At 38.2% G+C, this 23,495-nt stretch overlaps 1 protein-coding gene across 1 annotated transcript; it reads left to right on the top strand.

Annotated features, from left to right (window-relative positions):
• The first annotated feature begins 11,120 nt into the window (after window positions 1-11,120).
• On the top strand, window positions 11,121-15,030 carry LOC133256568 (olfactory receptor 1361-like). The gene is made up of 2 exons (XM_061431359.1): window positions 11,121-11,130; window positions 14,004-15,030. The coding sequence occupies exons 1-2, from the start codon at window positions 11,121-11,123 to the stop codon at window positions 14,942-14,944; spliced, it is 951 nt and encodes a 316-aa protein (XP_061287343.1). The 3' UTR covers window positions 14,945-15,030.
• The last annotated feature ends 8,465 nt before the right edge of the window (window positions 15,031-23,495 follow it).

A 23,495-nucleotide genomic window follows, 5' to 3' on the forward strand; every position in this document is an offset into this window, starting at 1 on the left:
TAAGACCGCCAGGCCCACGCACGGAACAAAGGACTGAACAGAGATAGCCGGCTGCAGACCTTCCCCCTCCGGTGACAGGCAGCCAGAGCCGGAAGGGGGCAATCGCAGCCCCAGAGAGACATTATCTATAAAATTGTAAGCAGGCTTCTTTGCTAACTAAAACTTCTTGGGGGTCTGGACGGTCAACATCTGCCTGAGAAGGTGCGCCGGTTTTACATCCAGATAACCGAGTGGCGGGGAGGCGATAAGTCGCAGCATTGGCGCTCGCCTAGGAAGAGCAAATTGGCGCTCGGACCTGGGAAGAGCACAAAACGCAGGCCCAACTGAGTCTGCGCCTCTGAGGACTACCCGAGTGCCTGAACCTGAGCGGCTTGGACCTGGGAGGTGCATGCAGCCCAGGGCCAGCCTCGGATTGTTCCCGGCGGAACAGCCTAGAGTCCGAGCAGTGTGGACAGGGAGGCTACACGCGCCGTGAGCAGGGGCAGACCCAGGGTGGCTGAGGCACTGCGAGCCCACGCCGGTGTTATTTGTTTGCAGCATCCCTCCCTCCCTCCCTCCCCACAGCGCGACTGAACAAGTAAGCCTAAAAAAAAAAAAAAAAAAAAAAGTGTCCTCCACCGTGCCCTTTGAGTCAGGGCGGAAACCAGATACTGAAGAGACTAGCAAACAGAAGAAGATATAACAGAGGGAAACGCCTTGGAAGCTACAGGCAATAGATCAAAACCCTGTGGTTACTACGGACTACATAGGAAGGGGCCTATAGATCTTGAGAAATATAAATCTGACCAAGGAACTAGCCAAAAATGAACTGAACCCACAACACCCACAAAAAAAACAAACAAACAAACAAAAAAGTCCTAGATATATTTTTGTTATTTTTACGATCATTCTTTCTTTTTTTTTTAATTAAAAAAAACAAAAATTTTAAGTCCTCTATTGTTCCTTTAATTTTCACTTTTATAACCTATTACTTTGCCAAAAAAAAAAAAAGACCCTATTTTTTTCTTCTTCAGCAAACTTCATATATATATATTTTATAATTTTTTGACCTTGTTTTTTTTGTTTGTTTGTTTTTGTTTTTTTCTTCTTTTCTTTAACATTGTATTTTTGAAATTCCAAACTCTACTCTAGATTTTTAATTTTTGCTTTTTGGTATATGTTATCAATTTTGTACCTATAGTTTTTTTTTATATAATTTCTGTGACTTTTTTTTTTTCTTCTTCTCTGTTTCTTTCTCTTCTTCTTTTATATAACATTGTATATCTGAAATTCCAAACTTTACTCTAGATTTTTAATTTATGCTTTTTGGTATTTGATATCAATTTTGTACCTGTATTTTCTGTATAATTTTTGTGACATTGTTCGTATTTGTTTGTTTGTTTTCTCTCTTTATTTTTCTTCTTCTTTTTTTTTTTTTTTTTAACATTGTATTTTTGAAATTCCAAACTCTACTCTAGATTTTTAATTTTTGCTTTCTGGTATTAGTTATCAATTTTGTACCTGTACTTTCTTTATAATTTTCGCGACCTTGTTTGTTTTTGTTTGTTCGTTTTTTCTCTCTTTCTTTTCCTTCTTCTTTTCTTTAACATCGTATTTTTGAAATTCCAAACTCTACTCTAGATTTTTAATTTTCGCTTTCTGGTATTAGTTATCAATTTTGTACCTGTACTTTCTTTATAATTTTCTCGACCTTGTTTGTTTTTGTTTGTTCGTTCTTTCTCTCTTTCTTTTCCTTCTTCTTTTCTTTAACATCGTATTTTTGAAATTCCAAACTCTACTCTAGATTTTTAATTTTTGCTTTTATGTATTTGTTACCAATTTTGTACCTTTAAGGACCCAATCTTCAGGACCCATTTTTCACTAGGGAGTGAGATTACTGGCTTGACTGCTCTCTCTCCCTTTGGACCCCCCTTTTTCTCCACCAGGTCGCCTGTGTCTCCTCCCTAACCCCTCTCTACTCTACCCAACTCTGTGAATTTCTGTGTGTTCCAGACGGTGGAGAACACTTAGGGAACTGATTACTGGCTGGATCTGTCTCCCTCCTTTTCATTCCCCCTTTTATCCTTCTGGCCACCTCTGTTACCTTCCTCCTTCTTCTCTTCTCTGTATAACCCCGTGAACATCTCTGAGTGGTCCAGTTGTGGAGTGCACATAAGGAAGTGACTACTGGCTAGCCCACTCTCTCCACTATTGATTCACCTCATCTCATTTGGGTCACCTCTAACTCCCTCCTCCCTCTTCTCTTCTCCATGTAACCCTGTGAACCTCTCTGAGTGACCCTCACTGTAGAGAAACTTATCATCTTTAATGTAGATGTTTTATCAATGGTGCTGTATAGAAAGAGAAGTTTTGAAACTACTGTAAAAATAAGACCGATAATCGGAAGCAGGAGACTTAAGTCCAAACCCTGACTCCAGGGAACTCCTGACTCCAAGGAACATTCATTCACAGGAGCTCATCAAATGCCTCCATACCGACACTGAAACCAAGCACCACACAAGGACCAATAAGTTCCAGGGCAAGGCATACCAAGCAAATTCTCCAGCAACAAAGGAACACAGCCCTGAGCTTCAAGATACAGGCTGCCCAAAGTCACCCCACAACTATAGACATCTCATAACTCATTACTGGACATTTCATTGCACTCCAGAGAGAAGAAATACAGCTCCACCCACCAGAACACCGACACAAGCTTCCCTAACCAGGAAACCTTGACAAGCCACCTGTACAAACCCACACACAGCGAGGAAACACCACAATAAAGAGAACTCCACAAACTGCCAGAATACAGAAAGGACACCCCAAACTCAGCAATTTAAACAAGATGAAGAGACAGAGGAATACTCAGCAGATAAAGGAACAGGATAAATGCCCACCAAACCAAACAAAAGAGGAAGAGATAGGGAATCTACCTGATAAAGAATTCCGAATAATGATAGTGAAATTGATCCAAAATCTTGAAACTAAAATGGAATCACAGATAAATAGCCTGGAGACAAGGATTGAGAAGATGCAAGAAAGGTTTAACAAGGACCTAGAAGAAATAAAAAAGAGTCAATATATAATGAATAATGCAATAAGTGAAATTAAAAACACTCTGGAGGCAACAAATAGTAGAATAACAGAGGCAGAAGACAGGATTAGTGAATTAGAAGATAGAATGGTAGAAATAAATGAATCAGAGAGGATAAAAGAAAAACGAATTAAAAGAAATGAGGACAATCTCAGAGACCTCCAGGACAATATTAAACGCTACAACATTCGAATCATAGGGGTTCCAGAAGAAGAAGACAAAAAGAAAGACCATGAGAAAATACTTGAGGAGATAATAGTGGAAAACTTCCCTAAAATGGGGAAGGAAATAATCACCCAAGTCCAAGAAACCCAGAGAGTACCAAACAGGATAAACCCAAGGAGAAACACCCCAAGACACATATTAATCAAATTAACAAAGATCAAACACAAAGAACAAATATTAAAAGCAGCAAGGGAGAAACAACAAATAACACACAAGGGAATTCCCATAAGGATAACAGCTGATCTTTCAATAGAAACTCTTCAAGCCAGGAGGGAATGGCAAGACATACTTAAAATGATGAAAGAAAATAACCTACAGCCCAGATTATTGTACCCAGCAAGGATCTCATTCAAGTATGAAGGAGAAATCAAAAGCTTTTCAGACAAGCAAAAGCTGAGAGAATTCTGCACCACCAAACCAGCTCTCCAACAAATACTAAAGGATATTCTCTAGACAGGAAACACAAAAACGGTGTATAAACTCGAACCCAAAACAATAAAGTAAATGGCAACGGGAACATACTTATCAGTAATTACCTTAAACGTAAATGGGTTGAATGCCCCAACCAAAAGACAAAGACTGGCTGAATGGATACAAAAACAAGACCCCTACATATGTTGTCTACAAGAGACCCACCTCAAAACAGGGGACACATACAGACTGAAAGTGAAGGGCTGGAAAAAGATTTTCCATGCAAATAGGGACCAAAAGAAAGCAGGAGTAGCAATACTCATATCAGATAAAATAGACTTTAAAACAAAGGCTGTGAAAAGAGACAAAGAAGGTCACTACATAATGATCAAAGGATCAATCCAAGAAGAAGATATAACAATTATAAATATATATGCACCCAACACGGGAGCACCACAGTACGTAAGACAAATGCTAACAAGTATGAAAGGAGAAATTAACAATAACACAATAATAGTGGGAGACTTTAATACCCCACTCACACCTATGGATAGATCAACTAAACAGAAAATTAACAAGGAAACACAAACTTTAAATGATACAATAGACCAGTTAGACCTAATTGATATCTATAGGTCATTTCATCCCAAAACAATGAATTTCACCTTTCTCTCAAGCGCACATGGAACCTTCTCCAGGATAGATCACATCCTGGGCCATAAAGCTAGCCTTGGTAAATTCAAAAAGATAGAAATCATTCCAAGCATTTTTTCTGACCACAAGGCAGTAAGATTAGATCTCAATTACAGGAGAAAAACTATTAAAAATTCCAACATATGGAGGCTGAACAACACGCTGCTGAATAACCAACAAATCACAGAAGAAATCAAAAAAGAAATCAAAATTTGCATAGAAACGAATGAAAATGAAAACACAACAACCCAAAACCTGTGGGACACGGTAAAAGCAGTCCTAAGGGGAAAGTTCATAGCAATACAGGCACACCTCAAGAAACAAGAAAAAAGTCAAATAAATAACCTAACTCTACACCTAAAGCAACTAGAAAAGGAAGAAATGAAGAACCCCAGGGTTAGTAGAAGGAAAGAAATCTTAAAAATTAGAGCAGAAATAAATGCAAAAGAAACAAAAGAGACCATAGCAAAAATCAACAAAACCAAAAGCTGGTTCTTTGAAAGGATAAATAAAATTGACAAACCATTAGCCAGACTCATCAAGAAACAAAGGGAGAAAAATCAAATCAACAAAATTAGAAACGAAAATGGAGAGATCACAACAGACAACACAGAAATACAAAGGATCATAAGAGACTACTATCAACAATTATATGGCAATAAAATGGACAACGTGGAAGAAATGGACAAATTCTTAGAAAAGTACAACTTTCCAAAACTGGACCAGGAAGAAATAGAAAATCTTAACAGACCCATCACAAGCATGGAAATTGAAACTGTAATAAAAAATCTTCCAGCAAACAAAAGCCCCGGTCCAGACGGCTTCACAGCTGAATTCTACCAAAAATTTAGAGAAGAGCTAACACCTATCCTGCTCAAACTCTTCCAGAAAATTGCAGAGGAAGGTAAACTTCCAGAATCATTCTATGAGGCCACCATCACCCTAATACCAAAACCTGACAAAGATCCCACAAAAAAAGAAAACTACAGGCCAATATCACTGATGAACATAGATGCAAAAATCCTTAACAAAATTCTAGCAATCAGAATCCAACAACACATTAAAAAGATCATACACCATGATCAAGTGGGCTTTATCCCCGGGATGCAAGGATTCTTCAATATCCGCAAATCAATCAATGTAATACACCACATTAACAAATTGAAAAATAAAAACCATATGATTATCTCAATAGATGCAGAGAAAGCCTTTGACAAAATTCAACATCCATTTATGATAAAAACTCTCCAGAAAGCAGGAATAGAAGGAACATACCTCAACATAATAAAAGCTATATATGACAAACCCACTGCAAACATTATCCTCAATGGTGAAAAATTGAAAGCATTTCCTCTAAAGTCAGGAACAAGACAAGGGTGCCCACTTTCACCATTACTATTCAACATAGTTTTGGAAGTTTTGGCCACAGCAATCAGAGCAGAAAAAGAAATAAAAGGAATCCAAATTGGAAAAGAAGAAGTAAAACTCTCACTATTTGCAGATGACATGATCCTCTACATAGAAAACCCTAAAGAGTCCACCAGAAAATTACTAGAAATAATCAATGACTACAGTAAAGTTGCAGGATATAAAATCAACACACAGAAATCCCTTGCATTCCTATATACTAATAATGAGAAAACAGAAAGAGAAATTAAGGAAACAATTCCATTCACCATTGCAACGGAAAGAATAAAATACTTAGGAATATATCTACCTAAAGAAACTAAAGACCTATATATAGACAACTATAAAACACTGGTGAAAGAAATCAAAGAGGACACTAATAGATGGAGAAATATACCATGTTCATGGATTGGAAGAATCAATATAGTGAAAATGAGTATACTACCCAAAGCAATTTATAGATTCAACGCAATCCCTATCAAGCTACCAACAGTATTCTTCACAGAGCTAGAACAAATAATTTCACAATTTGTATGGAAATACAAAAAACCTCGAATAGCCAAAGCGATCTTGAGAAAGAAGAATGGAACTGGAGGAATCAACCTACCTGACTTCAGGCTCTACTACAAAGCCACAGTTATCAAGACAGTATGGTACTGGCACAAAGACAGAAATATTGATCAATGGAATAAAATAGAAAGCCCAGAGATAAATCCACGCACATATGGACACCTTATCTTCGACAAAGGAGGCAAGAATATACAATGGATTAAAGACAATCTCTTTAACAAGTGGTGCTGGGAAATCTGGTCAACCACTTGTAAAAGAATGAAACTGGACCACTTTCTAACACCATACACAAAAATAAACTCAAAATGGATTAAAGATCTAAACGTAAGACCAGAAACTATAAAACTCCTAGAGGAGAACATAGGCAAAACACTCTCCGACATACATCACAGCAGGATCCTCTATGACCCACCTCCCAGAATATTGGAAATAAAAGCAAAAATAAACAAATGGGACCTAATTAACCTTAAAAGCTTCTGCACATCAAAGGAAACTATTAGCAAGGTGAAAAGACAGCCTTCAGAATGGGAGAAAATAATAGCAAATGAAGCAACCGACAAACAACTAATCTCAAAAATATACAAGCAACTCCTACAGCTCAACTCCAGAAAAATAAACGACCCAATCAAAAAATGGGCCAAAGAACTAAATAGACATTTCTCCAAAAAAGACATACAGATGGCTAACAAACACATGAAAAGATGCTCAACATCACTCATTATCAGAGAAATGCAAATCAAAACCACTATGAGGTACCATTTCACACCAGTCAGAATGGCTGCGATCCAAAAGTCTACAAATAATAAATGCTGGAGAGGATGTGGAGAAAAGGGAACCCTCTTACACTGTTGGTGGGAATGCAAACTAGTACAGCCACTATGGAGAACAGTGTGGAGATTCCTTAAAAAACTGGAAATAGAACTGCCTTATGATCCAGCAACCCCACTGCTGGAGATATACACTGAGGAAACCAGAAGGGAAAGAGACACGTGTACCCCAATGTTCATCGCAGCACTGTTTATAATAGCCAAGACATGGAAGCAACCTAGATGTCCATCAGCAGATGAATGGATAAGAAAGCTGTGGTACATATACACAATGGAGTATTACTCAGCCATTAAAAAGAATACATTTGAATCAGTTCTAATGAGGTGGATGAAACTGGAGCCTATTATACAGAGTGAAGTAAGCCAGAAGGAAAAACATAAATACAGTATTCTAACGCATATATATGGAATTTAGAAAGATGGTAACAATAACCCTGTGTACGAGACAGCAAAAGAGACACTGATGTATAGAACAGTCTTATGGACTCTGTGGGAGAGGGAGAGGGTGGGAAGATTTGGGAGAATGACATTGTAACATGTAAAATATCATGTAAGAAACGAGTTGCCAGTCCAGGTTCGATGCACGATACTGGATGCTTGGGGCTAGTGCACTGGGACGACCCAGAGGGATGGTATGGGGAGGGAGGAGGGAGGAGGGTTCAGGATGGGGAACACATGTATACCTGTGGTGGATTCATTTTGATGTTTGGCAAAACTAATACAATTATGTAAAGTTTAAAAATAAAATAAAATTTTAAAAAAATTCATAAAGATATTACTCTAAGATTTTTCCTTTTAAATTTCTTGTTTTAATATTCTTTGATATCTTTATTTAAAATCCATCTGGGTTCACTTCTTATATATGTTTTGGATATGGATTCAGATTAATTTTTTTCCATATGGATATACAATAGATACACAAGAATTTACTGAAAATTACATCCTTTCTCCACTAAAACTACAAAATCATTATATCATTTTTATCATAAATCAAATGACTGAATATGTTGTCTTAATTATTTTTTCTTTTCATTTAAATTTTAGATTCTGCTTGAGAAAAACCAAAACCAAATTATTGTTATTTTATTTGGGAGGTCATTGAACGTATGAAACAGCTTGGGGAGAACTATCATCTTTAAAGTGAGAAAACTGTAGCATACAAACAGTATTACATTCTTTTTCATTGACAAATAATATTTCATTGTATGGACAAAACATGTTTTATTTATGCAGTCTTCAGTTGCTAGACATTGAATTCCTTTACAATTTTTTTGGATATTCTGAATAATGCTGCTCAGAACATTTGTGCAGAAATTTTTGTGGGCCTGTGTTCATTTCTATTGGATATATACCTAAGATTGGATGTTGAAGGATTGTATGGTGAGTCTATATTTAACTTCTGAGGAACTACCAGACTGTTTCCCAAAGTAGCCACACCATTTTACATTCCCACCAGAAATATAAGAAGGTTTCAATTTCTCCATATCCTCACCAGGACTTGAAATTGTTTTCCTTCTTGGTTTTCATTATCCTAGCAAGATTGAAGTGGTATCTTATTGTAGTTTTGATTTTTAGTTTTCTAAAGATGCTGAGCATCTTTTTCATGTGCTTATTGGCCTTCTTTATATCTTCTTCAGAGAAATGAATGTGCAGATCCTTTGTCCACTTTTAAGCTGGATTTTTCTAACAAGTTGTAAAAATTATACATATATACTTTAGAAGCAAGTCCTTTATCAGATATATAATTTGCAAATATTTTCCCATTTCTCACCCCCATGAAAAGTAAGCTGACTTTTCATTTTCTTGATCATATTACTTTAAGCATGAAGGCTTTAATTTTCATGAAATTTAATTTTTTTTTCTTTTGGTACTTGTGTCAGGCCTAAAAAGGTTTTGTCAAACTCAACATCTTGGAAGTTTAGTCTTATGTTTCTTGTAATAGTTTTATAGTTTAGCTCTAACTTTTAGGAATACAGTCCATTTTGAGTTAATTTTGTGTATATAGGGGAAAAGGAGCTCAAATTTATTCTTTTGTATATGTTCAGTTTTCCTAGCACCATTTGTTAAGAAGGCGTTTCTTTCCCACGCTGAATTGTCTTGACACCTTATCAAAATTCAAATGTATATAAATGTAAGGGATTACTTCTGGGTTCTCAGCTCCATTCCAGTGATCTGCACATCTATCCTTATACCTGCATCATACTATCTTGATTACCACAGTTTTATATAAAGTTTTAAAATCGGAAATCAGAACTTATGAATCCTGGCACTGTTCTACTCTTTCAAGATATTTTTTGTTAGTTTGGATTCCTTAAATTTGCATATGTAGATTGAGATCAGCTTGTCATTTTCTGCAAAGAAGCCAGCTGAGATTTCGGCAGAAATTATATTGAATATATAGATCAGTTTAGGGAGTCTTGCTACCTTAACAATATTAAGCTTTTAAGCTATGAACATAGGTATATTTATACCTTTAATTTATTTCTACAATACTATGCTGTTTTCAGACAATGAATTTTGCACTGATTTTGATAAATTTATTCATAAGCATGTTATTCTTTTGGTGCTATTGTAAGTAGAATTGTTTCATCAGTTTCATTGTTCCTTGCTAATGTGTAGAAAATACCATTGATTTTTGTATATTGCACTTTGCAATCTTTTGAACTTATTACTAGTTCTCATAGTTTGTTTTGGGATTCTTTAGAATTTTTTTTTCTAATTTTATTTTATTTTTAAACTTTACATAATTGTATTAGTTTTGCCAAACATCAAAATGAATCCACCACAGGTATACATGTGCTCCCCCTCCTGAACCCTCCTCCCTCCTCCCTCCCCATACCATCCCTCCGGGTCTTCCCAGTGCACTAGCCCCAAGCATCCAGTATCGTGCATTGAACCTGGACTGGCAACTCGTTTCATACATGATATTTTACATGTTTCAATGCCATTCTCCCAAATCTTCCCACCCTCTCCCTCTCCCACAGAGTCCATAAGACTGTTCTATACATCAGTGTCTCTTTTGCTGTCTCGTACACAGGGTTATTGTTATCATCTTTCTAAGTTCCATATATATGCGTTAGTATACTGTATTGGTGTTTTTCCTTCTGGCTTACTTCACTCTGTATAATAGGCTCCAGTTTCATCCACCTCATTAGAACTGATTCAAATGTATTCTTTTTAATGGCTGAGTAATACTCCATTGTGTATATGTACCACAGCTTTCTTATCCATTCATCTGCTGATGGACATCTAGGTTGCTTCCATGTCCTGGCTATTATAAACAGTGCTGCGATGAACATTGGGGTACACGTGTCTCTTTCCCTTCTGGTTTCCTCAGTGTGTATGCCCAGCAGTGGGATTGCTGGATCATAGGCAGTTCTATTTCCAGTTTTTTAAGGAATCTCCACACTGTTCTCCATAGTGGCTGTACTAGTTTGCATTCCCACCAACAGTGTAAGAGGGTTCCCTTTCCTCCACACCCTCTCCAACATTTATTATTTGTAGACTTTTGGATCGCAGCCATTCTGACTGGTGTGAAATGGTACCTCATAGTGGTCTTGATTTGCATTTCTCTGATAATGAGTGATGTTGAGCATCTTTTCATGTGTTTGTTAGCCATCTGTATGTCTTCTTTGGAGAAATATCTATTTAGTTCTTTGGCCCATTTTTTGATTGGGTCGTTTATTTTTCTGGAGTTGAGCTGTAGGAGTTGCTTGTATATTTTTGAGATTAGTTGTTTGTCAGTTGCTTCATTTGCTATTATTTTCTCCCATTCTGAAGGCTGTTTTTTCACCTTGCTGATAGTTTCCTTTGATGTGCAGAAGCTTTTAAGGTTAATTAGGTCCCATTTGTTTATTTTTGCTTTTATTTCCAATATTCTGGGAGGTGGGTCATAGAGGATCCTGCTGTGATGTATGTCAGAGAGTGTTTTGCCTATGGCTATATATGACAAACCCACAGAAAACATTATCCTCAATGGTGAAAAATTGAAAGCATTTCCTCTAAAGTCAGGAACAAGACAAGGGTGCCCACTTTCACCATTACTATTCAACATAGTTTTGGAAGTTTTGGCCACAGCAATCAGAGCAGAAAAAGAAATAAAAGGAATCCAAATTGGAAAAGAAGAAGTAAAACTCTCACTATTTGCAGATGACATGATCCTCTACATAGAAAACCCTAAAGATTCCACCAGAAAATTACTAGAACTAATCAATTACTATAGTAAAGTTGCAGGATATAAAATCAACACACAGAAATCCCTTGTATTCCTATACACAAATGATGAGAAAAGAGAAAGAGAAATTAAGGAAACAATTCCATTCACCATTGCAACGGAAAGAATAAAATACTTAGGAATATATCTACCTAAAGAAACTAAAGACCTATATATAGAAAACTATAAAACACTGGTGAAAGAAATCAAAGAGGACACTAATAGATGGAGAAATATACCATGTTCATGGATTGGAAGAATCAATATAGTGAAAATGAGTATACTACCCAAAGCAATCTATAGATTCAATGCAATCCCTATCAAGCTACCAACAGTATTCTTCACAGAGCTAGAACAAATAATTTCACAGTTTGTATGGAAATACAAAAAACCTCGAATAGCCAAAGCGATCTTGAGAAAGAAGAATGGAACTGGAGGAATCAACCTACCTGACTTCAGGCTCTACTACAAAGCCACAGTTATCAAGACAGTATGGTACTGGCACAAAGACAGAAATATAGATCAATGGAACAAAATAGAAAACCCAGAGATAAATCCATGCATATATGGACACCTTATCTTTGACAAAGGAGGCAAGAATATACAATGGATTAAAGACAATCTCTTTAACAAGTGGTGCTGGGAAAACTGGTCAACCACTTGTAAAAGAATGAAACTAGAACACTTTCTAACACCATACACAAAAATAAACTCAAAATGGATTAAAGATCTCAACGTAAGACCAGAAACTATAAAACTCGTAGAGGAGAACATAGGCAAAAATATCCTCTTGATAGCCAAAAAAAGGTCAAATATTTCTTTAAAATTTAGGCTTTTTTATAGTTTCCTTTGTTGTGCAGAAGCTTTTAAGTTTAATTAGGTCCCATTTGTTTATTGTTGCTTTTATTTCCAGTAGGCTGGTGCACTGGGATGACCCAGAGAGATGGTACGGGGAGGGAGGTGGGAGAGGGGTTCAGAATGGGGAACACATGTATACCTGTGGCGGATTCATGTTGATGTATGGCAAAACCAATACAATATTGTAAAGTAAAAAAAAAAAAATTAGGCTTTTTTAAAAGGGCTGAGCTAAAAGAAAAATTATGAAGTATATCCCTTATAAATAGTATTAAAATTTCTATACATCATTATCAAAAGATAATCAACCCAATAAAAATAGGCAGACTCTTCTAAAAAGAAGATTTAAGAATGACTAATAGGCATATGAGAATGTGTTCAACATTATTAAGAATTGGAAGGATGATAAGTAAAACCAAAATGAGGTACCACTTCATGTACTTTTATTACAGAATGGCAAAAATGTACTTCTATTTTGGGAGACTATTTTTTGAGGGGGAGAATATTTTTGACTTATTTACCTGAAAACCAAAGTTCAGAGAGGATAAGAGAATTTTGAGTCACAGAGTAAGTTAATTTAGAGTTTGAGGATTGGGACTGGGCAAGGAACCAAGGTTTTTCCCTCAATGGGTATTTTAGGGACCGGTATTCCCAGATGTCTCTGCTGCTTCCAACAGGCAGCTCTAGGGATTGTGACAGACACTACACGCAGATAACTTCTCTTTTCCTGGGCTTCTCTTCAGTCTGGTTAACTAAGGATCTGGAGTGGCCTGCCCTCCTTTCTCCTTCATTGGAGCAGATGAGGGCTTCCTGTCCCCTCCTTAAACAGAGGGGAGGAGGCTGTCTTTTCATCTGGCCATCACATATGGCTTCTCCACTTTTGACAAGGGAGAACTGAGAGCCCAAGAGTCAAACCTCTGTCTTAACGTGAGAAATGATGACCCTTCCTGGCCCACCTCGGGACAGACAGTAAGTCATTGGCCATACGTCCCCTTTCTTGGTCAGTTGAGGGAAACAGAGTGGTCTGCTGGAAATAGTTGTAGGAAACCTGTTTCTGGTACCAGTTGTAGTGTGGGTCTTCAGCAGATTACAGCAACTTTTTAAGAGTCTATCATTTTCTCATTCATAAAATGCGAGTTGTATTAGATGGCTTATTGGGCTTTAACATGTGCTCTTTCACTGTTTTTACTCATATATCAACATGTGTGTTTCAATTTTACAAAAATAGTTATAAATACACATGCTATTCTGAAATTCTACCTTTTAAAATTGGTAATTAATTATATAATTATTTTATTTATAACTATTACATGTTATTGTGTTATAAACATTATTTTAATTTTTTTGTTAAGTTAAATATTGTTTGCTTGATTGTGCTACTACTCAGTGAAAAAAGCAAAGTAATATATTAAAAAAACAAAAGCAAAGTGCAACTCAAAGAACACTTTCACATGGTACCTGACATGTTTCATGGGGATGTTGAAACAGTTCAAAGGAGCTTTGGATATCTGATCAAGTGCTGACATCCATCCATAACTTTATAGAGTCTAATCCAAATTGTCTTTTTAAATGTGCACAATTATAAATCTAAGCTTTACCAAAACAGAATTGTCAAACCATGTTTATTTTTTTAAACAGGGGTTCAGAGTACTTCCGACACAGCATTATTTTACTTTCTTGCTATTTATAATAACATTTATTTCATACAGAATTCCAGACTTGGACAGAGGAAACCAGACAGGCACGTATGAATTTCTTCTCATGGGCCTCTCTGAGCACCCAGAGCAGCAGCCTCTCCTGTTTGGGCTCTTCCTGGGCATGTACCTGGTCACCGTCTGGGGGAACCTGCTTATCATCCTGGCCATTGGCTCTGACGTGCACCTCCACACCCCCATGTACCTCTTCCTGGCCAACCTGTCCTTCTCTGACATTGGTTTTATCTCTACAGTCATTCCCAAGATGCTCAATAATATTGGCTCAGGAAGTAAACGGATTTCTTATGGCGGGTGCCTGACACAACTCTATTTCTTTGGCCTGTTTGCAGATCTGGACAACTTTCTCCTGGCTGTGATGGCACTGGATCGCTACATGGCCATCAGCCAACCTCTCCATTATGCCATTACCATGAATTCCCAACGCTGCATCCTGTTGGTGGCTGGGTCATGGGTGGTCACTACCTTCCATGCCCTAGTGCACACCCTCCTGGTGACCAGGCTTTCCTTCTGTGGCCCCAATGTCATCCCCCACTTCTTCTGTGATCTGGTCCCACTCCTAAAGCTGGCCTGCTCCAGCACTCATGTCAATGACCTGGTGCTCATCCTTGTGGCAGGAACACTGTTAATTGCACCCTTTGTCTGCATCCTTACATCTTACTTTTACATTGCATTGGCTATCCTAGGAATCGATTCCCCAAAGGGTAAGCAAAAGGCCTTCTCCAACTGCACCTCGCACCTCTCTGTGGTCTCTCTGTTTTACACCACAGCTATTGGGGTCTATTTATGTCCTCCATCATCCCCTTCAGGTGGAAAGGACCGGGTCTTCTCAGTAATGTACACGGTGGTGACCCCTTTGTTGAACCCCTTCATCTACAGCCTGAGAAACAGGGATATAAAGGGGGCACTGGGGAAAATACTGAGAAGAAACATGTTTAACACTCTTTCTTGGGACTGAAAGGTCCAAGTCTCCAAGACTCGGAGCTGAGGGCTGAAAAATGGTCTCTTAAGGGCCTAACCACTATAGTGTCCCTTAACCTGAGACTTCTCTTTTCCTCATATTTACATTTCAGGGAAGGGAACACTGACACCTGTAAGCACTAATCATCCCTGTGAAGTGTCCATGCTCTGAGCAGTTTACTACTCACTTTCAAAACGGTTCTTGCTTATTTTTACTAGATGCCTACCTGAAGTCCACAGGTAGGGGGCTTGTGTGTGTGTGTGTGTGTGTGTGTGTGTGTGTGTATATATATATATATATATATATATATATATATGTATGTATATATATATACATTTGTATATGTATGACATGAAAATGAAAGTGAAAATCTTATTTTGCTGAAGTCACAAAGGAACTATGGAGGATATCTCTAGTCCAAGAATACAGGAGTGATTGTGGTTGGTAGAATGAAATACAAAGGATATAATCTTAAACAAGCTTTATCTTAACCAAGCAGTGATCTATAGAAGAATAAGGATGGGGCTATAAGTTCTGGGTTCCATTGCTGGCTTTGACATTATATATTGTATGACAGCTGGATAATCACTTGACATCTCTGAGCCTTGGTTTCCCTTTTTGTAAAATAAAGTGATTGTGTTATATGAGCTGAAGCCCCTGCATACATGTTCCCAGTTCTAATAATATGTAGTGCTAGAGTAACAAGAATGCAAGACCACGTCAGAAGTTACAAGTCAGAACCAAAGTCCACCACTTCACACTGTATAACTTTAGGAATATTCTTTCTCTGAGTTTTGCTTTCAGGTGTACAGCAAAGTGATTCAGTTTTACTTATATAATTTTCTGATTCTTTTCCATCATAGGTTATTGCAAGATATTGAATATAGTTCCCTGTGCTATACAGTAAACTTCTATTAATTATTTTATGCATAGTAGTTTGTATGTTAGTCCCATACTCCTAATTTATACCTCCCCTTCTCACTTTGCCCTTTGGTAACCATAAGTTTGCTTTCTGTGTCTGTGAGTCTATTTCTGTTTTGTATAAAGATTCATTTGTATTACTTTTTAGATTCCACATATAAATGACATCATAAAATAGTTATCTGTGCCTCTACCAAAGTGCTACTCCTCTCTTCCCCATAAGGGTAAAAATTATTCTTTGACTTTTTATGTCAATTACTTCCCTTCCTTGCTTTCTGTTTAATTTTTCCACATACACATGTGTGCTTAAACATTATAGTTTGGTTTTGCCCATTTTTAATTTTTAAAAAAAATTTTCCAGTGCTATTGATGTATAATTGACATATAATGTTTGTGGAAGTTTAAGGTATAGGACTTGATGATTTGGTATACACCCATGGTGAAATCACGACTACAATAAAGGTCAGTTAACGCATCCATCACCCCAACATAGTTATGCTCTATGTGTGTGGGTATGGGAGTTAGGAACATTTAGCATCTACACTGTTAACAACATTAAAGTATATGACACAGAATTGTTAACTACAGTCACCATACTGTTCATTATTTACCCAGAACTTATTTGTCTTATAAATGGAAATATATAGCATTATCCCAAACTCTCCCCATTTCACCCACACCCCGGACATCACACGTCACACCTGGACATCAGCTCTTTGTTTCTTTGAGCTTGGCGTTTTTGGATTTCACACGTAAGTGAGATCATACAGTATTTATCTTTTCCTGTCTGACTTATTTCACTTAACATCATGCCCTCCAAGTCCATCCGTGTTGTCACAAGCGGCAGAATTTTCTTCTTTTGTATAACTGAGTAATATTCCACTGTTTATATATACCTCTTTTTCTCTATCGACAGTCATTTAGGGTTTTTTTCATATTTTGACTATTGTGGATAACGCTGCAATGAACATGAGGATAATTAATGTAGCTGCTGAAAGGACTGAAGGATATAAAAACATTTGAACACTTTAAACAGAATGCCTGGCACACAGTAAACACTCAACATATATAACCTGTTATTATTGCTAACTATATGCATTCAGTTACGTCTGTGTCCATGTGAGTCTCAGATTTTTGAGAGCTGACAAAAATGAAAGATGATAAGAAATGTTCTGTTTCATGTTCTAGGGAAACTAATGATTTATGTTTCCAGAATGAACAGAAAGTGTAAGTAAAAGAGAAAATGTCTATTTGAGCTGGACATTGAGAATAATTAGAGTTGTAAGTTAGGTCAAGAAGGAAAACTTGAGAATATTTCATAATCAAAGCATAACTCCTGCAAATCAATAATAAAAGCATAGCAATGACATAGGGAAAAGGAGGCAACAATATAGCTGGAAATTTTTTTTTTAAATAAGAAACTCAAATGGTTGAAAAGTATTTTTTAATTCCTCCATTAATACTTCCATCTAGCGTTTCCATTTCTAGAAAATATATGTACACAAAAATGCCTGTAAAATATCCATGCAGCATCGCTTTTGTAATAACCATCCCTACCCCCTGAAAAAAAAAGGAGATAGGTAAGTGGCATGAGTAGGGAAATGTGTATTACTAATGGTACATCTATTAATCTATTAAATACTTTAAAAAATAATGAGGTAGATCCCATGGTAATATAGGAGGTCCATGATATATTGGTGAGAGAAACACAGAAAGCTCCAGAACAAATGATCCCATTTTTGTAAAATCAAAATTCTACATATATGCTGCTGCTGCTAAGTTGCTTCAGTCGTGTCCGACTCTGTGCAACCCCATAGACAGCAGCCCACTAGGCTCCCCCATCCCTGGGATTCTGCAGGCAAGAACACTGGAGTGGGTTGCCATTTCCTTCTCCAATGCAGGAAAGTGAAAAGTGAAAGTGAAGTCGCTCAGTTGTGTCCGACTCTTAGCGACCCCATGGACTGCAGCCTACCAGGCTCCTCCATCCATGGGATTTTCCAGGCAAGAGTACTGGAGTGGGGTGCCATTGCCTTCTCCGCTACCTATATATGTATGTGCATAGAAAAGTATCTGAAAGTGTACAGGTCAAAACTCTAACAGTGATTACCCCTGGAGAGAGATGGGAAGGATGAGAAACAGATTCTCACTTTTCATTTGATACATGTCTCAGTGCTGAGTACTTTTCCCTACTTCTTTATTTACTCGGCTGTGTTGGGCCTTAGCTGCGGTGTCTGGGCTCTTTGCTGCTTCTCTCAGGTTGTAACACGAGGGCTCAGCAGTTGTAGCACGTGGTTTACTTGCTCCAGGGCCTGTGGGATCTTAGTTCCCTGACCAAGGATCAAACCCATGTCTCCTGCACTGGAAGGTGAATTCTTACCTACTGGACCACCAGGGAGGTCCTTAAATATTTTTTAAAATAAGTATGTTACCTGAAAGAAATGTAAAACTTGAGGCTACATTCAAGAACTCAGGGCAAGGAGACACCCATCTGTGCCTTGACCATACCTGGGTTTTTCTGAGATTCCACCTCACAGTCGAATTTTGGAGCACAGATCAGAGAACTCCATGTCCAGGATGATCCCCTAAGTTCTGGCCTCCCCTCCTGGGATTAGCCAAGCTGCCAAGCAACAGTCACTAATGCTAATATTCCCACTAATCCTGGAAGCACTGCTTCATGGGCCCCAGTCCCCAGAGAAGGCAGTGAGTTTGGACGATGATGCACTTGGAACTATGAGGTGGTGGGAGCCATGGAATTCATCCAAAAGCATGCAATAAAAAAACCTCCCGACGCTTTTCCCAGATGTGCCTTCCTGCCCCTGCCAAGCAGAAGCACCCTCCCAGGAGTCTTGGTGCTCAACCCCGTCAGCCCTTCTCTAAGGTCTTTCTTCCTTCCATGCTGGGCAACTTGCTCTGTCTTCCCTGAGCAGACAGATCCGAGCTGCTGTCACAACAGGACAACACATGTCACCTGAGGGTTGACGGAAGTGCCAAGCCCAGCCCATTCTAGCCCAGAGCGGGTCCACAGTGAGGTGAGTGTCTGCTGAGGGTTGATGGAAGTGCCAAGCCCAGCCCATTCCAGCCCAGAGCGGGTCCACAGTGAGGTGAGTGTGTGCTGAGGACCCCACACTCACACAGCCCCTCAGACAGTTCCTACACAGGCTCCCTGTAAATTCTGGAGGGAGGATCATCTTTCTCAAATTTGATCCTTCACGCAGCATTGTGTGCATTGTGATGTTCATCTTTGACTCCGCAGGTCATCTTTGCCCTTTACTTTCCCTTCACGGTGTCTCTTCCCTATGCCATCCTCAGATATTCTGGGTCTTGGTGAACTCTCTCTCCTCCCCTCATTAAAACAGAACCACAAAAGTGAATGGATTTACATAGCCAAAAGTGTTTCCTTTGAGGAAAATTTTCTTGAGTGAAAAAAGAAACTATCTAATGGAATTCCAGAGACCTCAATCAGGTAGGGAAGGATTGTAGGTAATTACCCTTGAGTGACCCAAAAATCTGCCCCTGTTCAAGGCTGTCTACTTTGTCTTGCTTAACAACTGACTCAGACATTTCTTTTCACATCTGGGCATTAATATTCCAACAGAGAAACTCAGAGAATAGACGGTCACATTATCCAAATGCTTAGGTCTCTTTAGAATGAAATGCTTTATTATCACCAAAGTCCGTGGATCAGACTGTCAGAAGTTATGGGGATCTATGCTAGACAGAAACCAAGTTCCAAGTAGAAACGTAAAACAAACTTCTCCCTGTCTCATAAGACTTGTTAAAGGACTTGTTATGTCCATAGTCTCCTCTGTTATTTTACAGAGCTTCTGCATGAAAAGCAGGTATTATTCATCCCATTTCCCAGATGAAGAAACTGAGGTCTCCAAGAATGAAGTGATTTTTTCCAAGATCTCAGAGTGTTCATGAGAGACCTGGGACCAAAGCCCAAATCTTTCAATTTCTGACACCAGACCCATTCCCGTGCCCCACCCTACTTTTTCTTTGTCTACATCTTTCTCTATAAAGCAAGACATTTCACTTGTAGTTCCCCAGTCTCAACTGCACAGCCCCATGCCCCACACCACATGTCAGGAGCTCACATGCTGCACTGTGGGTCAGGCAGAATGACTTTTGCCAGCCAGAGAGCAAGGACTCCAAGGCTCCAGGAAGTCCCTCTGCCCCCACCTCTGGGGCTCTCTCTAGCTTCTGAGCAGCTGTCACAGGAGCTATATGGACATTGCCCCAGGTACCGGCCATAGCTTGCTGACTGTCAAGTACAGCTCAGTCCCTTCTCCAGCCCTCCCCTGTTTCCTAAGTCATGACTCAGGACCACTGATTCAATCTGGAGAGTTCAATTACAGTGACAGACTAACAAAAGGGACCCAAATGCAGGAACAGAAAAAAACATAGGTGTAAATGGGTGAAGTGGGGTAGAGAGAGCCTTGCTTTTGAGTGGGACAGATCTATAATCAGCCTGACTCCAACTCTATGCCCTGTGTCCCTGGGAAAGCAAATTCATCCCCCAGCCCTTATTTTCCTGATCTGAAAGTAGGAACAGTAATATCTACTCTCAAGTTCAATAATGAGGATTAAACTAGGAAAAAAAGGGGGGGTAGACATTTATCACTGGCCAAGTGTGTAAGACAGCACAGTGGGAAAGGAAGGAACAAAGAGAAAAGTGGGAATTGAAATGGGAAGATGACATTTAAGAGATGGCACAGCCCAAGGTTAAGTGCATAGACATTGAGGTCAGCTAGAACTGAATTCAAATATCTGTTCTACTGCTTACTAATTCGGTGTCTTTGAGCATCTCACAGAATCTTCTGAGCTTCAATTGATCATAGACTTGCTGTGATCACCAAATGAGAAACACACATATAAAGCTCTCAGATCACTTCCTGGTTTATAGTTAGTGCTCAGTCAATGTGGCTACAACTTGTAGTTCTCATTTATCATCATATCCTATTGAAACCAATTCAGGATGATTCAATGGCATATTATGAATTTCCACATTTTTGTCATTGAAACATCTAAAGTTTACTTTCTTGAGTGCTTCCATGGTGACATCCTTTAATTTGGGATATGAAAGCAGATAGACCAGGAGTGATGAATAAATCCATTTTCATGGGGCAGAAGCTTAGGCAATGAAAGGGCGGTGTGGTAGAGCCTTACACATATGAGCACTCAAGGTGTCCAGACACAAGTATAAAGTCCAGTCGAACCACTTAACACTGAGTGATGCTGAGCAAATTGTTATACCTCTCTAAGCCTTGGTTTACTCATCTGTGAGATGAGGATAATAAATGACTGGTGTGGCTACAAGTATGTTGGGATTACTATATGTTACATGTGATAAAGCATGTGAAAGTGCCTTCCACCAGGCAGCTCTTAACTCTTTGCACTTTTTCTCCCAACAACTGAATTGTGAAGCTTAAAAATTCATGGGCTAGCCATGGACACAGCTAGCTTGTGGACTGCCAACTTTGAGCTCCACCCAAAAAGCTATGAATGATGGCCAGACTGAATCATTATGTTTACCCTGTGATGAGAATCCAGACTCATAGAATTTTGCTCAGTTCTGGAAACCACACTTTGAAGATAGTGACAGAGACTTCCCTGGTGATCCAGTTGGCTACACTCTCCACTCCCAATGCAGGGGACCCAGGTTCAATCCCTGGTCAGGAAACTATATCCTACGTGCCACAACCAAGACCTGGCATAGTCAAATAAATAAATAAATATTAAAAATAAAATAAAACAAAGACAGTGACAAAGTAGAGTAGGTTTAGGTAGAGGGACCCAGTTGGCAGCACACTGTCCTCCTAGAAAAATCCATTGACTCGGCGCAGAACAAGTCTGAAAAATTGATCAGAATAATTGTCATGATTTACTGAACACTTGCCAGGGACCAGAAACTATCATTTAATCCTCAGAACAATTTTATGAGTAATGTGCTATTACCATTCCCCCCATTTTACAGATGAGAAGAGTTGGCTCATAGAGGGTAAGCAAATTCCTCTAGGTCATAGAACAATTAAATGGAAGAGCCAGGTTCTAGTCCAGTGGCTTTAAAACCCACCATGCAGTGCTTCCTCTGTTAACTCATGTTTAGATTTCTTTTTTTTATTTTATTTTATTTTTAAACTTTACATAATTGTATTAGTTTTTAGATTTCTTAAGGACTTTTTGTGTCAAAGAATAATAGACTTGTTCTTTGAGATTCCGGAGGACTAAACGCTGTGCAAGTAATATGACAGAAGTTAGTGTCACATACTAACAAAATTTTTTTTTTTTGAGTCAGAAAAGTTTTATTTTCTTACATCATAGGGAGATATGGTATGCTTATGAGGGGTTATTGATTTTTTATTTCACTTCTGGTAATATCTTTCTCTGATAGGTATTAGGATAATGCTGTCTGAAATTCAGCTGGAAAGTATTTTTTCCTCTTCTATTTTCTGGAAAAAGATTGTATAGTACAGGTGCTATATTTTGACTATATAAATAAAGGATGAAGATTGTTGAATTAAAATATTCATTTATAGTTTTGTTTAAAAACAAAAGTTTTATTTTCTTCATCTCTATTCTGGGTGCCTTATTTCTGCTTTGTTGTTATTTAGTCATTAAGTTGTGCCCCAAATCTTTTGGGGCTACACAGACAGCAATACGGATGGACCTAAAGACTATCACACTGAGTGAAGTTAAGTCAGACAAAGGCAAATGTTATGTGACCTCGCTTACATGTGGAATATAAATATACTTATTTCTGAATAAAAAAACAATACTGAAAGAAATGGAAAAATTATTTTAAATCTACTGACAAGCAGATTAGGTCTCCTTCAATATCTCTCCTTTTTTAATTTTTTTGAGAGCAAAGAACTGGAAGCTCCCTGATCTCAAAATAGACTTGCTATCTGGTCCAAAAAGCCATTCATTTTCTTAATATTGCTGACTATCGCTTCATTTAACTTATTTGAAGTTTTTATTTCCTGAGTTAATACATCTAATAAGATTTGTGATGGATGAAAGTAAGTCTTTTATTTGGCAAGTGAGAGACAGGATAATGCATGAGGTGACATATTGAAGACAAAATGATTTTAGTAAAGAGAATAAGTTGGGAATCTAGAGATTGATTCTCCTAAAACCATGTCTGTGTACTCTGAGAAGTTTGTGGGTACTACCAAGGGTATGCATTACCCATAATAGACACTACTTAACCAAACGCCCTTTGAAATCTCTTTTAACAAGGTTATGTAGCCCATTAGCAAGTTTTATTGCCATGAATTAGACGTCTTAGTTTTTTTTTCTTTTTTTAAAAATTTTATTTTATTTTTAAACTTTACATAATTGTATTAGTTTTGCCAAATATCAAAATGAATCCGCCACAGGTATACATGTGTTCCCCATCCTGAACCCTCCTCCCTCCTCCCTCCCCATACCATCCCTCTGGGTCGTCCCAGTGCTCTAGCCCCAAGCATCCAGTATCGTGCATCAAACCTGGATTGGCATCTCGTTTCATACATGATATTTTACATGTTTCAATGCCATTCTCCCAAATCTTCCCACCCTCTCCCTCTCCCTCTCCCACAGAGTTCATAAGACTGTTCTATACATCAGTGTCTCTTTTGCTGTC

Source organism: Bos javanicus, chromosome 11, assembly GCF_032452875.1.
Source record: "Bos javanicus breed banteng chromosome 11, ARS-OSU_banteng_1.0, whole genome shotgun sequence".
Lineage (NCBI taxonomy): Eukaryota > Metazoa > Chordata > Mammalia > Artiodactyla > Bovidae > Bos > Bos javanicus.